Source organism: Protopterus annectens, chromosome 14.part0 (assembly GCF_019279795.1).
Source record: "Protopterus annectens isolate FY-2018-M chromosome 14.part0, PAN1.0, whole genome shotgun sequence".
Lineage (NCBI taxonomy): Eukaryota > Metazoa > Chordata > Ceratodontiformes > Protopteridae > Protopterus > Protopterus annectens.
In genome coordinates this window covers 3,702,795-3,725,447 of record NC_056748.1, presented here as the reverse complement: position 1 = coordinate 3,725,447, position 22,653 = coordinate 3,702,795, and the positions used below count along the sequence as shown (strand labels likewise).

At 44.5% G+C, this 22,653-nt stretch overlaps 1 protein-coding gene across 1 annotated transcript in view; it reads right to left on the bottom strand.

The window, feature by feature from the left end:
* Positions 1 to 22,653, bottom strand: part of SMC3 (structural maintenance of chromosomes 3) — a 2,445,376-nt gene that overhangs the window by 2,330,450 nt on the left and 92,273 nt on the right. The window contains exon 2 of the mRNA XM_044056330.1: positions 17,771 to 17,838. Within this exon, the coding sequence (XP_043912265.1) occupies positions 17,771 to 17,838 (68 nt within the window). The remainder of the gene's footprint in view (positions 1 to 17,770; positions 17,839 to 22,653) is intronic.

Sequence of the window (22,653 nt, the reverse complement as noted above, 5' to 3'; positions counted from 1 at the left end):
CCGTGGTGTTGTCTGTCTTTATCAGTAGTTGTCCTGGATGAAGCAAGTCCTTGAAGGCTGTTAGGGCATTTTGAACAGCTAGCATCTCTTTCTGGTTGATATGTAGATGCATTTGTTTTGGGGTCCATATGCCCTGAATGCATCTTCCTGCCATGTGGGCCTCCCAGCCATAATCTGATGCGTCTGTTAAGGTTTGGCTGACAGGGGGTAGAGTGAAGGCCCATCCCAAGTTTTGGTGACATGCCTTTGCACACCACAGAAACTAGGGTACGAGAGGAATCATTGTTTCCAGACTCTGAGAATGTTGACTCCATAAACTTTTTGGGTACCACTGAAGTTTCCTCATATGCATTTTCGGATATGGAATCAGTAGGATGCAGGATGTCATGAAGCTCAAAGCCTTTGTCTTGCAGATAACTGGGTTTTTGTTGCCATCAGTTTGAAGTAAGATGTCAGTTGCCTTTGCTTGTCTGGCGTGAGGTAAGCCATCTGGGCAGTTGTATTCAAGCTTGCACCCAGAAATGTTATCTTTTGTGAGGGTACCAGTTGTGATTCCTTTTCGTTTATTGTGTACCCTAAGCATGTTAGAAGCCTTTTCACAAACGCCAGGTGTTGAAGAAGAATGTCCTTGCTCTCTGCTTGAATGAGACAGTCGTCCAAGTAAGGGTACATTTGAATACTTTTTTGTCTGCAAAATGCAGTTACTGGTGCCAGGCACTTTGTGAAGACCCTGGGCGCAGTAGATAAGCCAAAGGGCAGTGCAGAGAATTGGTAATGCATTAATCCAGCCTTGAATCTGAGGTATCTTCAGCACGATTGTCTTATTGGGACAGGCAGGTATGCCTCTTAGGTCTAATGTCACCAGTCAAGCATTCTTGCCCAGCATGGGCAGAAGCTGCTGTAAAGTCAGCATTTTGAATTTTGGAATGTCCAGGTATGTGCTCAAAATTGATAAATCCAGTATTGTCTGCCAGGCCTTGTCCTTACTGGGTACCAAGAACAGTCTTGAGTAAAAACCTTGTCCTTTTTCCTGTTCTGGTACTGGCTGAATGGCCCCCATTATCCATGAGGATGTGACCTTTTTCTGTGCCTCTGCCCATTGATTTTTGGGCAGATCTGGCCAACCGTTTGCCATTGGCAGAGTGTGGAAATGGAATCTGTATCCCTGTGATACTAAGTTTAGTACCCACTTGTCCTGGGTTATTAACTGCCAATTTTGAGCAAAAGTGCTAATTTTCCCCCTAAGGGTGCTGCCAAAAGATAAGTGCTTGGTGTAGGCAGAGGGAAGTCATTGGGACTGTTTTCTGTAAGTTTGCGCTTTATCTCCTCCAGATTTGGAGGTAGAAGCGCCCCATTGCTTTGACCTGTATGAATCTTGCGCCTGGTATCTATCTTGAACCCTTAGGGCATCTGGATTTGCCCCTTTGAGCTCTGTTGGACACAGGAAAGGACCAATTCTTTGTAAGCCAGTGTCTACTGAATCTTGGTGGCTGCACTTGTAAGAAGTCTAACAGTTTGCATAGACTTAGTTTTGTCTTCCATTTTCTTTAAAACCTCTTCTGCCTTAATACCAAACAGAGTATCATGCTGTAAAGGTGCATCTAGCAATTTAGCTTTAACATGATCAGGCAAATTTTGTTCCTTTAGACAGGCATGCCTCCTAATCACAGATCCACTAACTGCGGCCCTGCAGGAGGCCTCTAAGGAGTCAAAACCACATTGCAAAGTATGCTTTCCAACCTGTTCAGCTGCATGCAATAATTCCTGCAATTCTTTATTTTCTGCACATTCAGAAATCAACATAATTTTCTGTTTCAGCAATCCCATAACATGTTGTTGATACTTAAGCATATGAAATTGACAGTTTAAGGCTCTGATTGCCAAGGTTGCAGATGTATAAACCTTTTTTCCCCATCTGTCCAGTGCCCTTGAATCTCTGTCAAGAAGGGGTAGGATGTTTTGCTGTTGAGGCCTTAACTTATTTTGGTCCCTGTGAAATAGTTTCAGGATCAGCAGCAGGGTTTCTAAATAAAAGTTTATGCGAATCAGGGACCCTGTAATATCTGTCAGGCTTACTGGGAGCCGGAGGTAAGGAGTCAAGTGTCAAGCTTGACTCCGAAAACACATCATCCACAATGTCTAAAACGGGGAATGGCTAAAGGCCTGTGCTGAGGTAGAAGAAGAAAATCCCTGAGCCTTTTTTAATTCTGAGAAATCTTGACTCTCCCAGTGAAAATGCTCCCTCAAAGTATGCAAGGTTTCCCCAAATTAATAATCCTCTGGAGGAGAAGCAGATAGTATACACTCCTCTGCATCAGAATCCTCATAGGGAGGTATAGATAATTCCTGATCAGAAGAAATAGAAACCTGATCTGAAGATTCATAATCGGTGTCTTGCCTAGGCCTCATCTGGAGGGGGATGGGTACCCCTGATCAAGGTAATAAGGTCTTCAGCCATTTTGATAATCTGTTTTTTTAGGCAGAGAGGCCTGTGCACGTGGCTCATGAGTCGTTTTTTTTTAGTTTTAGAAGTTGCTTTTGTCTTCGGTTTTGCAGCTGTCGTCGGTTTGATATACAAATGTTGAGGTCTGAACACACCCTCAGAAGCCAGTGCTTGCTCAGCGGCTCTGGACCCATCCGAGGGAGATACATCCATCGGTCCAATACCTTGAGTATCTTGTGGCATGCCGGACTCCACATGGGTGTCGGTAGAGGCCTGCGACTCGAAGGTAGCAGGTATCAGGGGCTGCGAAAGCGCCTCACTGAGTACCAGCGAACTAGCAACTGGCTTAGTAGAAGCTTAGTCATCGGTTTTGGATCTCGACTGCCTTTCTCTGTCCTTTTCTTTGCGTTTTTTTATGAACTCCAGTAGTCGACTTGCTATCTGACAACATTTCTGGGTAGTTAAATCTGTTTCCAAAATACTTTGAGGCCAAAATATACCGACGCTTAATAGTGCGTTGGTTAAATCTAGCACAAAACCGACAAGCCAGGCATGTTGTGATCAGGGCCTAGGCAAGGAATACAGTATAAATGGAAATCCTTATGAGGTATTTGCTTCCCACAAGTAATACAATTATTAACTTTTTCTGACATCGGTATGGAGCAAGAAAAAAGGTTTCCCCAACGGGGTACTTAGCTTTAGTGAAGACTTCGGTTCTGAAACTCAAACTCGAATATTTTAGTTGTCGGCCGACCGGCACTTGCGAAATGCTTCTGCTTCGGGCACCACACGGCAAGAAAGGCGAAGGAAAAGGGGGTCGGCTGCATGTTTTATACCCCTGATGACCTGACTTCATGGAAGAGGAGACAGCAACCGACGCAGGACCCAAGACTTGGGAATTCAGGCCGACTGAGGGAAACCTGCCAGCAGATTACCCCAAATGTAATGACTGCAACAGTGAAACACGAAGAACATCCAGACTTGTCGAGGCCAATAAGGAGCAATGAGGATCAGGGAACTCCTGAAATGTTTTGCTTTCTGTATTACCTTTGGGATGAGAGGGACAGGTGGAAAAGCATAAAGTCCCGGGGGCCAATCGTGGACTAGAGCATCCCTGGGTGACATTCCCAGATGGGGAATGAAGGCAAAGTAGCTGCTGCATTTGGTGTTCAGGTGAGTGGCGAAAAGGTCGCAGCAAGGCTGGCCCCATCTGTGAAAGATCTCTTTCGCAACGTCTGGATTCAGGTACCACTTGTGAGGCATCAGAAGTGCTCAGCTGAGTTTGTCTGCTATTACGCTGGATTTCCCAAGGATGTACATTGCTACCAGAATGCGTTGAGTGTCCATCGTCCATTTCCAAACTCTTAAGGCCTCTCGGCAAAGCAAATAAGATTTGGTTCCCCCTTGCTTGTTTATGTACAACACGACAGACATGTTGTCTGACTGGATCGCAATTGTCCCAGTGGGAAGGGAGCTGTTAAGTGCTTGCAACATATACAGCACAGTTCTCATCTCCAGAACACTGATGTGCAAGTGGTTCTCATGGTTCTGCCAAGTACCTCGGACTGTCATTCCCAGATAATCCCCCCCCACCCTATATGGAAAGTATCCGTGGTCAAAACTGCTTTCTCTTATTTTTTTTATTTATTTTATTTATTTTACATTTGTTGACCGGGCTAGTCCAGCTGGATATATGTCCATTTTCAGTGGAGGCCCGGGGAGAAAAGCTCCAACGAAATTTACAAATAATACACAGTAATGGTCCAAACAAGTTAAAATTCTTAAAACATTAAGACAGAACATAAAATCTTTGGAGAGAGGCAAGTTAAAACAAAGTTGTAACATATATTTGCTATACAGATTCTTAGATATAAGTTTCTAATATGGAAAAATTAGAAAAAAGTAGTAAAAATATTTTTTTTTTTTTTTTTTTTTTTATCTCTCTAGTGTGTTATGTGAGGAGGAGTTTAGGAGGGAAGGATACAAGACAGGTTAGTCTGGGTTGTTACAGGAGCAAAGCCAATGCTTGTTAAGATGTGTCTTTAGTTGTTTTTTAAAGAGTGGAGGACTAGACAAAGATGAGATATCAGATGGTAGTTTGTTCCATATATGTCCAACAGAGTTAGAAAAAAGGCTATTGCCAGCAGAGTTATTGGGTATGGTAGTATTAACCAGTAGTTTGTTTGCAGAGCGTAGCTGTTTCAAGTTATTATATGGTGTAATGAGGTTGGAGAGAACAGGTGTTTTAGAAGGCTGATAAAGAATTTTGTGAGCAGTTAAGAGCTGTTGATAAGTCAGCCTGTTAGGAAGTTCCAGCCAGCCTAGTTGTTTTAGGTTATGACAGTGATGGGTTCTGAAGAGAGATCCTGTGGCAAATCGGGCAATATTATAGTAGGATGTGCTAAGTTTCTTGAGGTTATATTTCGAGAGATTGGTATAAATAGTGGAAGCATATAGAAGGGTAGAGATAAGGTGAGAACTGGCTAAGGTGGTCCGAGCTTCAGGTGTAAGGAATGATTTGATTCTATAGAGGGAACCAATCTTTTGTTTATTGTTTTTATTGTGTTGTTTATATGGGAATCAAAATTGAGATTGTTGTCAATAGTTACTCCTAGTAGTTTTGTAGTAGCATCAGGAGAAATCAGGGTGTTATCAGAGGAAGTAATAGAGAAGTTAAGAGAGCTTGATTTGTGTGTAGGAGAGAACAATAGCAACTTTGTTTTCTTTGGGTTAAGGAGAAGGCAACGGTCAGAGAACCAGTGTTCAACAGTGGAAAAAGCTTTTTGGGTAAGTGACTGGAGTTCAGTCTGAGAGGAAGCAGTGCAGATTATCGTGGAATCGTCTGCATATTGTATGCAAGTAGTGTTTGGAATAGCTGACTGTGGAGTGGTTAATAAATATAGAAAATAGGAGTGGGCCAAGTATAGACCCTTAAGGTACTCCTAAAGAGATAGGAAGGAGAGTCGATAGTGAATTTTTCCAAAGTACTGCCTGCTTATGATGTTCTAGGTAAGATGTAAACCAGGATAAGGAAGATGGATGAATTGAGAGAGATTGTAGTATGTGCAGAAGGAGCTTGTGATTTACCATGTCGAAAGCTTTTGAAAGATCAATGAAGATGGAAGATGATGGGTTAGTGTTGTTACGGTTATGATTGATTGTGTTGGTAAAGGAGAGTAATGCAGTAGTGGTACTGTGAGAAGGTCTAAAACCATGTTGACTGTTAGCAAGTAGGTTGTTATGGAGAAGGTGGTTAAGGAGTTGTTTATGGATGCACTTTTCCATAATTTTGGCTATAGGTGATAGCAATGCTATGGGACGAAAATTAGAGAAGTCATTAGAATTGCCCCCTTTGTGTAGTGGGATGATGTGAGATATTTTCCAGATGGAAGGGAAGATTCCTTCCTTTATAGATCTATTAATCAGTATTGAGATGGGGTAGGCAATAGCTTTAGCTATCTGCAGAAATTCTGCAGGAAGTTTGTCTGCAGAGGGTGTGGTGGGTCTAAGTTTCTGGAGTAGGGATAGGATAAATGAGGTAGGTACAGGTTGCAGGGAAAGGGAAGAAAATTATGTGGAGCAGGAGAGGGTAATTTAGAGATGTCCGAGGTAAGTGATTTGCTAGAGTTTGGATGGTATTGGTGAAGAAAGAATTGAAGTCATTAGCTATTTGTTTAGGATTGTCTGGATTAGAGTCCTGGGATTTGAGTACGTGACTGACCTGGGGATAGAAGATTAATACTAGCCCAGAATTTTTGGGTTCTCTTTTGGTGGTTTGTTGTAGTTGAAAGTAATAGTTCTTTTTGTCTGCCAGGATGGCTTTTTTTGTACTATTTCTAAGCTCTCTGAATTTGTGGTTGTCAGTTAGATTCTTAGTGGAGCGCCATTTATCTCATGCTTTGTTTCCAAGAATAATTTTCTGCTTATTGTTGGATAGCCAGGGAGCTGTTTTAGCTTTGGTTCTAATAGTGCGGCTTGGGGCATGGTTGTCTAGTATGGAGAGGAATATAGAATTAAAGTATTCGACAGCATCATTTAGTGGAAGAAGTTTTATTTGGGACCAATTACATTGTCTTAGTTCAGCGAGAAACTGATCAGAATTGAATCGTTTTTTAGATCTCAGTGTTTTGTAGGTGGTGGGTAAGGCTAGGTTTGATTTGTGTCTAATGATGTAAGTTAGTGAGTGGTCACTCTTGGGGAGGAACAAGTGGATGACCTAGGAGAAGTTGTTCTGTGTGCAACCACCATGCCAGATCCTTCTTGCAGGTGTCTGTTATAAAAATCTGATGAGACAATGGAAGGTCTTGCATCGACCATTGGACAAATAACAGCCACTGAAGTATCCTCATGTGTAGACGGACTAGAGGAACTAATAGGATGAAGGAAACCATAGTCCCTAGGACTTGAAGGACTACCCTGGCCTGAACCTTTTGCTCGTTTAGCAAGGATCTGACTTGATTGCATACAGAGACTACTCTTTCTGGTGTCAGTCTTGCTGACATGGTGATTGTGTCTATTTCTGAGCCTAAGAATGCAATGTGCTGCGAAGGAGATAAAGCTGACTTTTTTAGGTCGACTGTGATGCCTCCTAGACTGGCACACAAGGATAGAGTCTCGTCCCTGGTTCTGATGAGTTGATGCTTGGTGGTAGCAGTGAGGAGCCAGTCGTCTAGGTACAGAAACACCTGGAATCCTTGACGTCTCAGGTGAGCCGTAACCACTGCCATGCATTTGGCGAACACTCTGGGGGTTGTAGTGAGACCAAAGGGCAGTCTTCTGAACTGAAAATTACTTGCTCCCAGCCGGAAGCGCAAGTGTCTCCTGGAGCGCCTGTCCATTTTGATGTGGTAGTACACGTCCTGGAGATCTATTGAGCACATCCAATTGTCCTTCCCGATAAAGGGAAATATCGACTGCATAGTGATCATTCGGAACTTCGATTTCTTTATGGACTTGTTGAGCCTGCTGAGATCTAGAACTGATCTCCAGACCCGTTTTTCGAAATTAAAAAGAAAAGAATCGAGAGTAAGTTCCGGATCCTCTTTGCTCTGTGGGGACTTCTTGGATGACTCTTTTTTGCAGCAACAAGATGACCTCTGATGTTGCACAGTAGTCTAGCTGAATGGGTGGTACGGCTGGTAGAGACCGGTTTGTTGGGGGTTCGGAAACAAAGGGGATCAGATAACCTCTGGATATTATGGTGGGTACCCAATGAGCTTGTGAAATGCTTAGCCAGGCACTTTGGTACAGCGATAGATGACCTCAGACTGCCTCCAGAGATGGACAGTCGGGCAACCCCCTCAGGGGCGAAGGAAGGGATGATCAGAGAAGGTTTCTCTATCTCCCTGATATTGCGGACCTCCTCTGCCACGAGGGTGGCGTCTTCCATTATATCCTCCTCCTCTGCCTCTAGGGGAGGGTTGACCTTGTGCCGGAGGGAAACCTTTTTGAGATTTATGGAACCACATTTTCCCTCCCGTATTACCCCCGGGATAGGGTTTAGATGGGAGGGAGAAACGGACTCCGATGGCAGTTAAGGTTTTTCTCTTCCTGCTCGCACCTGGTCAAAGTCTCTTTCATATGGGGTCCAAAAAGAGATTAACCATCAAACGGGACATTAGTGAAGGAAGACTAAGGATTCCATGAAAATACAAAGGTGCATCCAAGAATGTCTCCTGAGGGATATTCCTGCTACGGCTGCCCTACTCGCTCCGTCTCCTTCGTACGATATCAGCCTCATGGAGGAGTTCGCTATCAATGTAAGGGTGGAGAGCTGCACAGAAACCTTAACCATGGAACCCAGAGCTACTGAACCCTGGAGGGTATCGCCTAACTCATTCAGGAGATCCCTCTGAAGACGAGTAAAATGGGTAAGGGAATTCAGCGATCTTAAAGTAAATGCAGCTGAAGAGAAGGTACACTTCCTATACCTATCCATCGTCCTGGACTCTTGTTAGGAGGATGGATATTAGAAGATGTTGCAGATAACTCCTTCTTGGTGGCCACTGCTACCACCATAGCATCAACAGGAACTCCTTTGCTAAGGAAAGTCTTATCCTCATGTGCTGTCATAAATTTATTTGGCCTCCTCGGGACGGGCTCCACTGAGTCTGGGGAGGTCCAGGCTTTCCGCGATATGACCCCCAAGAGTTGGTCATAAGGCAGTGTCACCCAGGAGGTGGAAGGTCGGGAACCAAAGGCCTCAAGATACACTAATTCATCCTCAGTAGCGTTCGACGTCTTCCAATCACCCCTTTGTCCAAGGATTTCTAGGATGTCAGAAAAAAAAAAGAGACCTTCCTCAGAGGAGGATTTAGGAGACCCTTCTAATTCCTCTAAATCAGTGTCAGAAGTGACAGACTCAGGTGAGTCACAACATGCTTCCTCTTACACAGTCTCTTCAGAGGGAGCTCTCCAGTGAGATTATCTGGGGAGGTCTCGAAAGAGGGGGCACCTTCAATGGGGGCTGCTTGGGCCTCCGATTCCCTATGCTGAGGGGGTGGCAAGGGGGAAGAGGTTGCTGCCTGTTGCTGGTGGGATACAGGTTCCCACGGTATGGCCTTAGCACAAGATAAAGCCTTCTCTACAGCTTCGAAAGCCTTTCCCCCCTGCTCCAAAGAAGACCTCCACTCCTAAGAGATGGATGGTCGGCTCCTAGCAAGGGGGAATGGCTCCGAAGCAGAAGTGGGAGCCGAGCCGTGTCGAGCAGAAGCACTGAGAGGGAGGGTCGGTTCAGAAGAAAACCCAGGGTGACTGTCCCCCTCGGAGTTGACTCGAGAGCGTCGGTTCCCAGATCCCTCGGCTCCAGACTGAGCCACCGAGGATAGAGTAATCGGTTCCGAGGAAGTGGGGAGGATCCCTGGAACCGACTGATCCAAGACTGAAGAACCTGAAGTAATAGGCTCCGAGAGCGAAGCAGTCTGAGGAGGAACAGTGGCAGGTAAGGGGATCGGCTCAGAAGCCTTTGGGGCTGGAGGGGCCAATTTCTTTGCCAAAGCTGGATCTGAAAGCAATGTCTTCACCACCCGCTCAATGTCCTCATCTGAGTGTGTCCTGGAGGATCTGGTGGAGACAGAAGGAGATCTCCTCCTCTCCAAAATAGGAGATCTCAAGGTGGGTGACAACATCAATATCCGGTAAAATTCTTGGTACCAAAGGTTGCCTCAGCACAGAGGAGACGGAGATGTGGATGAAGCTGAATTGGAGCCAGAACTCCTTGGCTCCGACACTTTGGTCTTTTTTGATGGCTCCGAAGCTGGTGCCGAACATTTTCGTTTTGAAGACTTAGGAGCTGCCTGACCAAGTTCCAGCTGTTCCTGGAAGGAACTGGTCATAAAACCGCTATTAGTTTTAGTTTCCTCTCATTCAAGACCCTGGTGCTAAACGCATGGCAAAAGATACAGGGCTCTTGCAAATGAGCTTCACCTAAACAGTACATGCAACTGGTGTGACGGTCTGTCAAAGACATTTTCTGCGAGCCTCTATCGCACTTTTTAAACCCTGAAGGGCGATGATCCTTATGCTCTCTATCCTTTTCTTTACACATATTGACTAAACTATAGACTAGCTAGACAAGCAACAACTACAATACTACAATCCAAGTACTAACTACTAACAAAGGATAGTAAGAAGAAAGGAGATATATAACTTTTTTTTTTTTTAATGTAAGACACACACTCAGGGAGGAAAGGCTCTCTAACTTAAACAGGCACTACAGCCCTGTAACTTAAATGGGCCACACAATCCTAGTGGAAAGAATAGGGGTCAAACTCTCAATAACAGTCACACAAGAGATAAAAGTATTAAAGACTGTAAAATGCTAATAAAAGTCAAGAAAAAGGACTAAATTTAATAAATAAACTGTTAGCCAACGAGCCAGTAAGACACAACCTCGAAGCTTTCGTGGGAAACAAGATCTAGGGAATTGCCGTGAGGCACCATGGGATAGGGGTTAGCCTCGAGCCAGTAAAAGCTCTCGAGCTTTAGTATCAGCAGAGTCAGAGCCGAATACTGGCTCTGAACCCATCCAGCAAGAAGTACGGTGAGATAGGACTGCATAACATCATACTTTGTCTTCTGTCATCCTTTATGAGGATGATGCCCCTAAGAAAAATGACAGAAGACAAAGCAGGTAAAACAAGATTTGTAGTTGTGCTCTGTGCCTAAGCATACAAGGCACTCTGACTGGAAGTATTTGCTGGGAATCTGCCTGTTGAACTCGCACTTCCTCCTGAAGGCTGACATTTAAAAATATCACAGATAAACAGTATAAACAAAAAGGAAGTTATCTGAATACCAGAAGGCTTCAGTACAAATGACACAAAGATCAGATGGACTGGTATGAGACATGCATTTGGACTGGGGGCGAGACAGTCTGAGGACTCAAGCTCATAAGACTGCTTATGTACCCCTACACTTGTGGGCTGGGGTCATACAAGGCTCAGTCCTGGGACCTCTCTTGTTCGGTATATATTTCTCGGAGGTACAGGCCAACACGGAAGGACTGCGGCTGACCAAGTTCGCAGATGACTGCAAACTAGGCGCCATAATCGACTCTCCAGCCGACACAAGCATCCTACAAAAGGGCCTCATAAAAACAGACAACTGGTGCCAGAGCCATGGCCTCAAGCTAAACGCCAAAAAGTGTACAGTCATCCCCTTTGACAAAAACAAAGTGCCCACAAATTATCACATAGGTGGTAATCCATTAAGTACGGAAGAAGTAATTAAGGACCTGGGGACCCAAGTTGATAGCAATCTCTCATTTGAAAACCACGTGGCCAAAGTGGTTAGAAAAACATTTTATATAGCCCACCTAATCATGAAGGGATTCACATCTAGATCAAGGGAGGTCATCGTGCCTCTTTACTCATCCCTCATCAGGCCCATAATTGAGTACAATGCCCCTTTTGGGATGTACCTTACCAGACATCTGCAGCAACTGGAAAGACCCCAAAAGTACCTCACCAAGAGGATCAAAGGGCTCAAACAGATGCCATATGTTGCCCAGTTAAAGAAACTCCAGCTCTACTCAGTGGCATACCGCTTGCTCAGAGGCAATCTGTGCCTGACGTATAAAGCCATGTCCAACCCGGAATTAATGGACATGCTGCACCTCAGAAAATCCAAATCCCATCGAGCTACCCGCTCAAGAGACTTGAACCTCAGCACTGAAATAAATAGGACATGCTGGAGGGACAGATTCATAACCCAGAGGCTCCCTTCACTCTGGAATAAAATCCCAGTCCAGGTTAGGCAGAGTCCCTCATTGATTCTCTTCAAGAGGAATCTTGATGAGTGGATGGGAGATCGTAGGTTTACCCCGGGTATCACTTCTGTGTCACTGTTAGACAGAGGCACAGTATACTAACCTCGAAAAAGGGCATAGCAAAATTCATTTAAAATGGGTGGTGAAAGCCAAACACACTCCGGCTAGGCTTATAAATGCCCTAGGGCAGATAGCCTAGTATGAACCTATGAAAGTACAGTTGTGTACACTTAACATAAATGTAGATGTTCGAGTGTCTTCACTGTTGCAGTCATGACTGTAGGGTTCTCCCCTGCCGGCAGGCAGTCCTCGGTCGACCAGAATCCCAAAGTCTGGGTCCGCCGGCTGTTCAACCATGCTCCCTGACGTCAGAGCGCCAGGAGTACAAAGCTGACAGCCGACGCCATGTTCCCCAGTCTTTCTTGCCGTGCAGTGATAGCAGTTCGCAAGTACCGGCAGGCTGACTCCTGACAATCTTTTCTGAACAAACTTCAGTCCGAAGACTTTCTTCTCCTACTCAAAGCTAAGTACCCGTTGAAACTTTTTTCTTGCTCCACTCCGATGTCAGAAAAAGTTAATAATTGTATTTCATGTGGGAAGCAAATACCTCATAAGGATTTTTCATTCTTACTGTATTCCTTGCTTAGGCCCTGACCACGACGTAGCTAGTTGCCGGTTTTGTGCTAGATTCAATCAACGTACAATTAAACGAAAGTACGATTTTGCATTTCATTACTTCGGTAGGCGTTTTAATTACAAAATATCGTCGGATACGGTTCCGGCTACCGGAGTTCACAAACGACGCAAGGACAAAGACAGGCCTCCGAGATCCAAATCTGACGATATCACACAAGCGGAGCCAGCTTCGGGTTCGGCCGTCGTCAGTGAGGCGCTTTTGCAGCCCCTGTCGTCAGCCATTTCGGAACCGATGGCCGAAACGGACTCCCACGAGGAGCCAACTAGGCCTTTGAATATCTCTATTGCAGGACCTTCGGACAATGCTCCTTCGGATGGGTCCGGAGCCGCTGTGCAGGTACCGGCTTCCGAAGGGGTTTTCAGGCCTACTCAGCTTCTAATAAAGGCAAAGCCAAAGACAAAGGCAAAGACTCCTTCCAAATCAAAGACTGCAACACAGACCTCTTCTGATCCGGCTCCCAAGTCACAGAAACAGTTACTTAAGATGGCGGAGGATTTACTTACTATGATTAGGGGTTCATATCCCCCTCCAGATAAAAGGCCAAGGCAGGAAGTTTATTATGACTCCTCTGATCAGGCTTCTGTTTCTTCAGTTTCTTCATCTGACCAGGAATATTCCTTCCCTCCTTATGAGGATTCTGATGCTGAGGAATCCATTCCTTCAGCTTCTCCCCCTGAGGATTTCTCTTTTGGGGAAACTTTGCATGAAATGAGGGAACATTTTCACTGGGAAGGACAGGAGTATTCGGAATCTAAGAAAAGACTAAGGGATTTTCTTCTTCTTCCCCAACATAGACCCCTGGCTATTCCTCCTATTTTGGATATTGTGGATGATGCTTTTTCGGAGGCTACCTTAACCCCTGACTCTTTTCCTCCTGCTCCTGTTAAGCCTGATAGATATTACAGGGTTCCTGATTCCCACCAGTTTTTATACAAGAACCCTACTGCTGACCCTGAAACCATTTCTCAGGGTCCTAAGGGAGTTAAGGCCGCTTCCGCTAAAAACCCCATTCCCACTGAGAAGGATTCTAGATCTTTAGAAAGATGGGGCAAAAAAGTGTACACTTCTGCTACTTTATCTATTAGGGCTTTAAACTGTCAGTTTCATATGCTGAAATACCAGCAATTTCTCTTGTCTGTTTTAAAACAAAAGCTTACTTCCATTTCCGCCTGTGCAGATGATAAGGAATTACATGACTTAATGCATGCCACTGAACAAGTTGGGAAGCATGGTTTACACTGTGGATTTGATGCCTTGGAGGTTTTTTGTAGGGCTGCTGCCTCTGGCACAGTAATTAGAAGGCATGCATGGTTAAAGGAACAAAATTTGCCAGAACAAGTAAAAGCTAAATTATTGGATGCTCCTGATCAGCATAATGTTTTGTTTGGATCTAAAGCTGAAGAGGTGATTAAAAAGATGGAGGACAAGGCGAAATCCATGCAAACAGTTAAAGATTTCTTACAAGTACAGCCACCAAGATTTAGCAGGAATTGGCCTACAAAAAATTGGTCCTTTCCCAATTCAGACAGGCCTCAGAGGGGTAGATACAGACGCTCCCGAGGAAGGCCTCAAACACAAGCCTCTTCTAGACCAAAACAGTGGACTGCTTCCACCCCTAGGGGAGGAGAGGACAGGTCGCAAACTCATAGGAAACAGACTCAATGACTCCCTCTGTTGGGCTGCAGGAACTTCTTGCCTGGAAGCCTCTCTCGGAGGAAAACTTTCTCTTTTTCACCGAAATTGGACTCATATAACCCAAGACAAGTGGGTTCTGGATGTGGTTTCAAGAGGTTACAAATTCCATTTTCATACCCTACCAAGGCCAAGTGGATGGCCAGATCTTCCAAAACATCAATGGACAGAGGCCTTAAACCAGGTGGAAGCTCTTTTGGCTATGAAAGCCATAGAACTAGTTCCACTTTCAGAGATGGGACAAGATTTTTACTCAAGGCTCTTTCTAGTCCCCAGGAAGCAAAATTCATGGAGACCCATTCTGGATCTGTCAGTCTTGAACACCTTTCTAGAGATTCCAAAATTCTAGATGCTTACTCTACAGCAGCTACTTCCAATGCTGTCCAAAAATGCATGGATGGTAACTTTGGATTTAAAGGAGGCATATTTACACATTCCCATCAGGCAGGAACGCAGAGAATACCTCAAGTTCAAGGCCGGATCGAGGCACTTTCAATTCTCTGCGCTGCCCTTTGGATTGTCTACTGTGCCCAGGGTCTTCACCAAATGCCTGGCTCCAGTAGTAGCTTACTGCAGACTCAAGGGAATTCAAATTTACCCTTATCTGGACGACTGTCTTATTCAGGCAGACAGCAAGGAGGTCTTACTCCAGCATCTACGGTTTGTTCAGGATCTCGTCAAGTTCCTGGGATTCACTGTAAACATAAAAAAGTCAAATTTGACACCCTCACAACAGATAATTTTTCTGGGCGCTTCTTTAAACACAACAACCCAGATGGCATTTCTGACATACGAAAAACAGTTTCAGCTGGCTTCAACTTTCAAAACCTTGGCAACTTTAACTCAGTTATCTGCAAGGAGATTCCTGCAGGCTTTGGGTTACATGGCCTCCTGCATCCTTCTCGTACCATATGCAAGACTACACATGAGGAAAATACAGTGGTACCTAAAAGTGTATGGTCTCAGCATTGCCACAGTTTAGACATACTGATCTCCGTCCTGCCTTGTCTTCAAAAGGAATTCCTTTGGTGGTCCAAGGCATGTACTCTAAACAAAGGAAAACCCTTCTGTCTGCCTCCTGCCACTCAGATACTAACCACGGGTGCCTCGGATTATGCATGGGGAGCCCATTTTCAGGGCAACTGTCTGCAGGGCCTTTGGACAAAGGATCAGAAGCACCTGCATATCAATTTAAAGGAAATGTTAGCCGTTCAGAAAGCTCTAATGGCCTTCAGGAATCTTCTACAACCAGGACAACTACTGATACGGACAGACAACACCACAGTTATGTGGTACATAAACAAGCAAGGGGATCTCATTCCTACCCCCTTGCAGACTAGCCATGGATCTATGGAACACAGCTCTAGCTTGCAATCTGGACCTTCAAGCTCAGTTTCTACCAGGGAAGCAAAACTTCCTGGCAGACAGTCTGAGCAGAAACCTTCGGATCCACAGTGGATGCTGGACACCGAAATATTCAGGATGATAACAGCAGTCTGGGGATGTCCTCAGATAGACCTCTTTGCATCCCATCTCAATCATCAACTACAGAATTTTTGCACCAGGACTTTCCACGAACAAGCTTGGAAAGTGGATGCACTATCATTCAGTTGGAGAAACCTCTCGGGATATGCCTTTCCGCCTCTTCCTCTTCTTCCACGGGTATTATTAAAGATCAAACAGGACAAGTCCAAGATGATAATCTTGCTGGCCCCAAATTGGCCTCGACAGTTTTGGTACCCTACTCTGAAAAACCTATGTCTGGAGCCCCCTTGGGTTTTACCACAGACTCCGAACCTTCTGTCCCAACATCAGGGTCAGGTTCTACACTCCCATGTCAGAACTCTCAGCCTGGCGGCCTCGTTAATCCAGGGTCTTTGATTCCTTCTCTCCTACCCAAGCAGGTTATGGATGTCATTTTAGAAGCCAGACGCCCTAGCACTAGAAAATCTTATGCAGGAAAATGGAAAAGATTTTGTTCCTGGATGCAAGCTCAGGATTCTGATCCTCTTCTTCCTAACATTCCTTTGATTTTACTTTACCTGACAGATCTCTTACATAAGGGTCTCTCTCTTCCATTAAGATGCATGCCTCTGCTATTTCCGCTCATTATAATACAGACCCTCCAATCTTTTCCCACCAGCTCATGAGACAGTTTCTCAGAGGAGCTAAGAACTTAAGACCTCCTAGATCTCCTCCCATTCCTGCTTGGGATCTCAACTATGTTTTGGAAAAGCTCACCTTACCTCCTTTTGGGCCTGCTGCCTCTTCTGACATCAAGTTTTTATCTTGGAAAACAGCCATCCTGTTAGCTCTGACCTCTGCCAGGAGAGTTTCAGAGTTGCAAGCTCTTATGGCTGTGGAACCTTATATTATTTTTCATCAAGACAGGGTGTCTTTGAGGACTAATCCTACATTCATGCCTAAGGTGGTTTCCAAAGTGGCTTTAAATCAAACTATCCACTTGCCAATTTTTCCCCACTCCTCAAAATAAAGGGGAAAGGATCTTACATTCCTTGGATGTACACAGACAACTACGTTTTTACCTGGACAGAACCAAGGACATCAGAAAATCAGAGCAATTGTTTGTTTCTTATGCTTCAAGTTCCCAAGGTAAAGCCATTTCAAAACAGACCATTTCTAAATGGATTGCTCATGGAATCAGATTTTGTTATTCACACCATGGAAAGCAAATCCCAGGAGTATCTGGACTCATTCCACCAGAGCTGCTGCCACTTCAGCTGCCTTCCTCAGGGGAGTTCCTACCAAAGACATTTTGGAAGCTGCAACTTGGAGTTCAGTGCATACTTTTTCAAAGCACTACAATCTACCTCTCTACTCTAAGTCTAGGGCAGGCTTTGCTTCTGCAGTCTTGCAGGGCCTTTTAGCCGCCCCTTCTACTTTACTTATTTATTTAATTATTAATTTAATTATTTAATTTTATTTAGTTTATTATTAACTTTTTCTGACATCGGACTGGAGCAAGAAAAAAGTTTCCCCAACGGGGTACTTAGCTTTGAGTAGGAGAAGAAAGTCTTCGGACTGAAGTTTGTTCAGAAAAGATTGTCAGGAGTCAGCCGACCAGCACTTGCGAACTGCTATCACCGCACGGCAAGAAAGACTGGGGAACATGGCGTCGGCTGTCAGCTTTGTACTCCTGGCGCTCTGACGTCAGGGAGCATGGTTGAACAGCCGACGCCGGACCCAGACTTTGGGATTCTGGCCGACAGAGGACTGCCTGCCGGCAGGGAACAACCCTACAGTCATGACTGTAACAGTGAAACACGATGAACATCATATGGCTCATGGATGGTTTAGGTTTTGGTACCCCAGCCAAATGTGAGTGGTGAAAACCCATCTATTTAGAATACTGCTACAGTGATTTCAGTCAGTACTTCATGTATCCAAGTCCTTCATCCTCAGCAGAAACTCAAAGTAATACTTTCATACTTTGAGGAAAGCAATTAACATGTCAATTTAAGGCTAAAGAATGAAAAATTATAACACTTGAGAAAAGTTGCATCAACGATACAGACATTAATATGAAACTGTACAGCAAATACACAGTTTTGTACTGAAATGTAAATGTGAAGATAAAAACATAACTTCTACTGTTGTCATTCTTTCATGTAATTATTGATCACAAAACTGATAGTTTGGCAGTACTTACATGCAACAGAGCCAGTCTCTGTTCTGGTCGAAGATGGCTAAACTCATCACTGAGTACAAACTGAATTGCTGCAATGAAAAATCAAAAATATAAGGAGTTGCTTCAAAAATGCTTCTTTTTAAATAAATGCCAAAATAAACGTGTACACTTAATTTCTGACTTCATTCAAAAATACTTGCAAATGTGGATCATCCTCAAAGAAGGAAATAAAGCCTCTACATTTAGAGCTCACTTATTAGCACCCTTAAGGTTCAAAATAGCACGACTGAACAAGCAAGACTAGACCACTATTGTTTCTCAACCTTTACCTACAACTAAGCAACTGAACAGGTTAATACAAAACAAAAAACACTTTAAGCCTGACTTCTTAGCACTAAATTCACTCCATTTACTGTAGAGACACATCATCATGTTATGAATGACCCAGCAAAGAAGTTTGCTGCTGACTCAAATGTTGCAAAAGTCCAACGCTGATGCTAGGGACACACTTCCTGTATTCTGAAACCAACAACAGGTAAGTTGGTCCATTACCTTCCGACAGGCTGCTTGTATCCTACAAGGAACAAAAAGCCATCTCATAGACTTCAAAGAAAAATTCTATAGCCAATGCCTGGTCTCTGGCCACCTTACCTTCCATTTGTTAGCAATGACACAGGCCTGTCCCTGTACTGGCCATCCCCCAGTACTACCACTTTCAGGGCCACAGTGAAGGCCACAAACTTCTCTCATTGTCTAATCTAGGTTGCAGTCTAAACTTCTGGTACCTGTGATAGTGTCTTGCATCTTGTACCTCACCCATACAGTGCTGGTGGCCAGTACAGCTCATGGGTCTAACTCGATTAAATAAGCACTTTGAAGGTTAATGCAATTTAGGCATTAGATGTATGAACCTACCAACAAGCATTACAACTGAAATAGAAAGTGTGCAAGCAGCAGAAAACAGATGAAGGTCACAAAGACAAAGTGCATTCAGCCTAATCTGGTATGTAACATGACAATGTGTACCATCTGGAGGCATCTGTGCTTCCAGCATTGGAATGGATGGATTTTGGAGCTTCACAAAAGTAGGCATATCATAAAAAGGAAATCCAAGCACTTGACCACTACAGAGTTATCTCCAAAGTTGGACCACTCAGACATTTTTCCCCCCACTGAAAATTAGGGCCACAATATGTGAAGAAAGTCCGTTCTGAATTATATTTCAAAATTCCGATACAAATGTCTCTTTTAAGCCAATCCATGTTAAAAGCAGAAACATTTTTTAAGCCAGAAATTACAAGCATGAAATCTCTCTCAGCTCGAAAACTAGCACAATCCTGACAACTGACAAAGAATGAAAATCTTTATTCAGGATTTGCTTCCCAAATTTTTAGTATTTGTTGACTTTTTTAAACATTAAATCAGAAGAGAAAATTCCCCAGTGGGGTACTTGTCTGAAAGCAGGAAGAAATAACTGAAAAATAAATGAGCTGACTGACAGACTGTGAACATCAGTTAACAAAGTAGGGCACTAGACTGCACGGCTAGAAAGAATTGAAGATAGTGCCAGACATCCCTCTTATACAATGACTTCTAGATATCGGTCTTCAGATGGCCGTCTGCCAAGAATGATGTAAACACACTGGAAATCAGGTTAGCTGTTGGTTTCTGAATGACAGAAAAACCCAAGAATCAGTACTGCAACACTGACTACGAAGAACATCTCCAGGTCTTGGAAACAATTCAGGGTGTAGGATAATGACCACTATTTCCTCATGATCTGTACCCGAATTAGACAGTCATCCAACTAAAGATACTGATGGGTGCATTTTGCTCTACAATGGATCATGACTGGGAGAAGTAATTTTGCCAAGGGACAAGGAAACTGGGGTTTTCCCACCTTAAATCTGAGAAAGCACCTGCAGTCCTTGCCTTGAATACAAGGCCACATGTCCCCCAGTTCTGCAGGTCATTAGTTTTCAATAAACATTGTTTTAAGGGTTTTGGGGAGATGTGAGACAGAAGTGAAACGGTCTCTTGCTCCTTACTCTTGGTCTTGTTTACCATCAGATTTCCCTTTTTGATCTCGACACTTACACTTCTGAAAAGTCTCCTTCCCTTCACACAATTCTCCTTTGTCTGGTGTCAGTAAAAAAAGTTTTATTGGGCAGATTTTATGTACTTGGGGATGGGTGGAAGGAACTTCCCATAACAGATATTTGGACAGGATCACTGCTGGAGCAGTGACCTTTGGAAACTCAACTACAAATAAAGTCCAATAAAGTCCAGACAACTTCCACAGCTTTGAACCCTATCCCGCAGCCATGCTTCTGCCTTCTTCCAGGATTAAAGGCAAGTTCCACATAAAAAAGCGAGCCTGTACCACCTTTAATTCTTTCTTACAATTATAAACAAACGTATCAGACTGCAAGCTCTGAATGGATAGACCCAACAAGGCTAGGGTGGCCTGAAGGGTGACAAAAAGTACAGTTGTGTACACATCATAAATGTAGACGTTCGAGTGCAGTCATCACATTTGGGTTATCTACCTGCAGGTAGCCCTCAGTCAGCCTGAATACTAGAGTCTTGGGATTTCTGCGTCGGATGCTGTCGCTTATTCCATGACGTCAGGTCATCAGGGGTATAAAGCATGCAGCCGACGCCATTACATTAGTTTTTCTTGCCCCAGATGTCATGAGCCCCCAAAATAGGAAGCAATTAAATGGTATGTAACACCCCCAGCAAAAAGCACATACCAATGAAATAAGATATGTATACAAAACAGATGGGTAGAAGTAAAGAGAAGTCAGGGGGCTGGAGGGAGGGTAACCAGGACTGCAACAGTGAATACACTCTAACATCTACATTTACGCTAAGTGTACACAACTGTACTATGTTCTTCATGTTTCACTGTTGCAGTCATCACATTTGGGTTGATTCCCAAAGCCGAGGATGGGAGGAGGTAAAGAAGCATTAGGGCTGGCAATCAGGCCCTGTAAGACTGCTGTGGCAAATCCAGCTCTCGATTTAGAAAATTTAAGCGGTAATGCTTGGTGAAAGTGTGTACAGAGCTCCAGGTTGCGGCTTCCAGGATGGTCCCTGGTAGGGACTCCCCTGAAAAAAGCTGTAGAGGTTGATGTAGCTCTAGTGGAATGTGTTCTGATCCTCTGTGGGGTAGGATTTTCATGGTGTTTGTAGCAGGAATGGATGCAGTGTGCTATCCATTTAGAAATGGTTTGCTTTGAAATGGTCTTGCAGTCTGCCCCTTCAGCAAAGCGGACTAGCAGCTGGTCAGATTTTCTGAAAGGCTTAGTCCTGGCCAGATAGAACCTAAGCTGCCTGTGCACGTCCAGGGAGTGCAGGATCCTTTCCCCTTTATTTTAAGGATTAGGGAAAAAAGTTGGCAAATGAATGGATTGGTTTAAAGCCACACTAGATACCGCGTTGGGCATAAATGAAGCGTTGGTCCTGAGGGAAACCCTGTCCGCATGGAAGATAATGAAGGGTTCCACGGCCATAAGGGCCTGCAATTCAGACACTCTTCTTACTGAAGTGATGGCTAGAAGTAAAGCAGTTTTCCATGAGAGAAATTTTAACTCTGCTGTAGCAACAGATTCAAAGAGCGGAAGCGTGAGCTTTTCCAAATACAAAGTTAAGGTCCCAGGCTGGAGTGGGAGGTCTCCTGGGGGGGGGGGGTCTTAAATTTTTTGCTCCTCTCAGGAACTGTTTGAGCAGAGGATGAGAGAAGAGGGGTGGCTCAGTGTTATGAGCTGAAATGGCAGAGGCATGAATCTTAAAGAGAAGGACAGGCCTTTGTGGAGCATTTCTATTAAGTAATCTAGTATATGAGGTAAGCTGGGCACAGTTGTGTCCATCCCGAGACTGGCTCCAGGAACAGTATATTTTCCACTTCTCCGAATAGGATTTTCTAGTACTAGGCCTCCTTGCCTCCAGAGTGACATCCAGCACCTGCTTACTGAGGGTTGCTGGTAATGAGTTCAGGAGATGAGCTAGGCTGCTAGGTTCAGGGTCTGGAGCTGAGGGTGCAAAATCTGGCCTGCCTGCTGGGACAGCAGGGAAGGGGTCTAAGGCAGGTGCCATGGTGGGACTACTGTCAAGACTGTGCAAAAGAGGGTACCAGTGCTGGTGTGGCCAGTCTAGTGCAATCAGGATTGTCCTTGGCTTGTCCTGTTTGATCTTTAGTAGAACCTTCGAGAGGAGGGGCAGAGGGGGAAAGGCATAGATTGAGAGGCTTTCCCAGGTAAAGGACAGGGCATCCACCTTCCAAGCTTGGCTGTGGGGAGTTCTGGTGCAATATTTTCTCAAGTGATAGTTGAGGGGAAACAGAGGTCCACCTCTGGTGCCCCCCATCTGTCCCTCAAAAGCTTGAATATTTTGGGCTCCAGTTTCCACTCGTGTGGGTCCTTGAGATTTCTTCTTAAGTCGTCTGCCAGTGAATTTAGTTTGCCTGGCAGGAACTGAGCTTGCAGGTGCACTTGGTTGCTCAAGGCTGTGTTCCACAGAGCCATGGCTAATCTGCAGAGTGGATAGAAATGGGTAGCCCCCTGCTTGTTTATGAACCACATAATTGTGTTGTCTGTCTTTACCAACAGTTGTCCTGGAACAATAAAGCCTTTGAAGGCTGTCAGAGCATTCTGTACAGCTAACATTCCTTTTTGATTTATATGCAGGTGCATTTGCTTTGGGCTCCATTTGCTATGAATGCAATGCCCTGCCATGTGAGCCCTCCATGCTTAGTCTGATGCATCTGTTGTTAAGGTTTGGGCGGTAGGGGGTTGAGTGAAAGGGAGTCCCTTGTTGTGGTAGCAGGCCACTGCCCACCACAGGAACTCTGTCCTTAGGCAAGGAATGATAGTAATCTGTTTCCAGGTCCTGTGAATTTT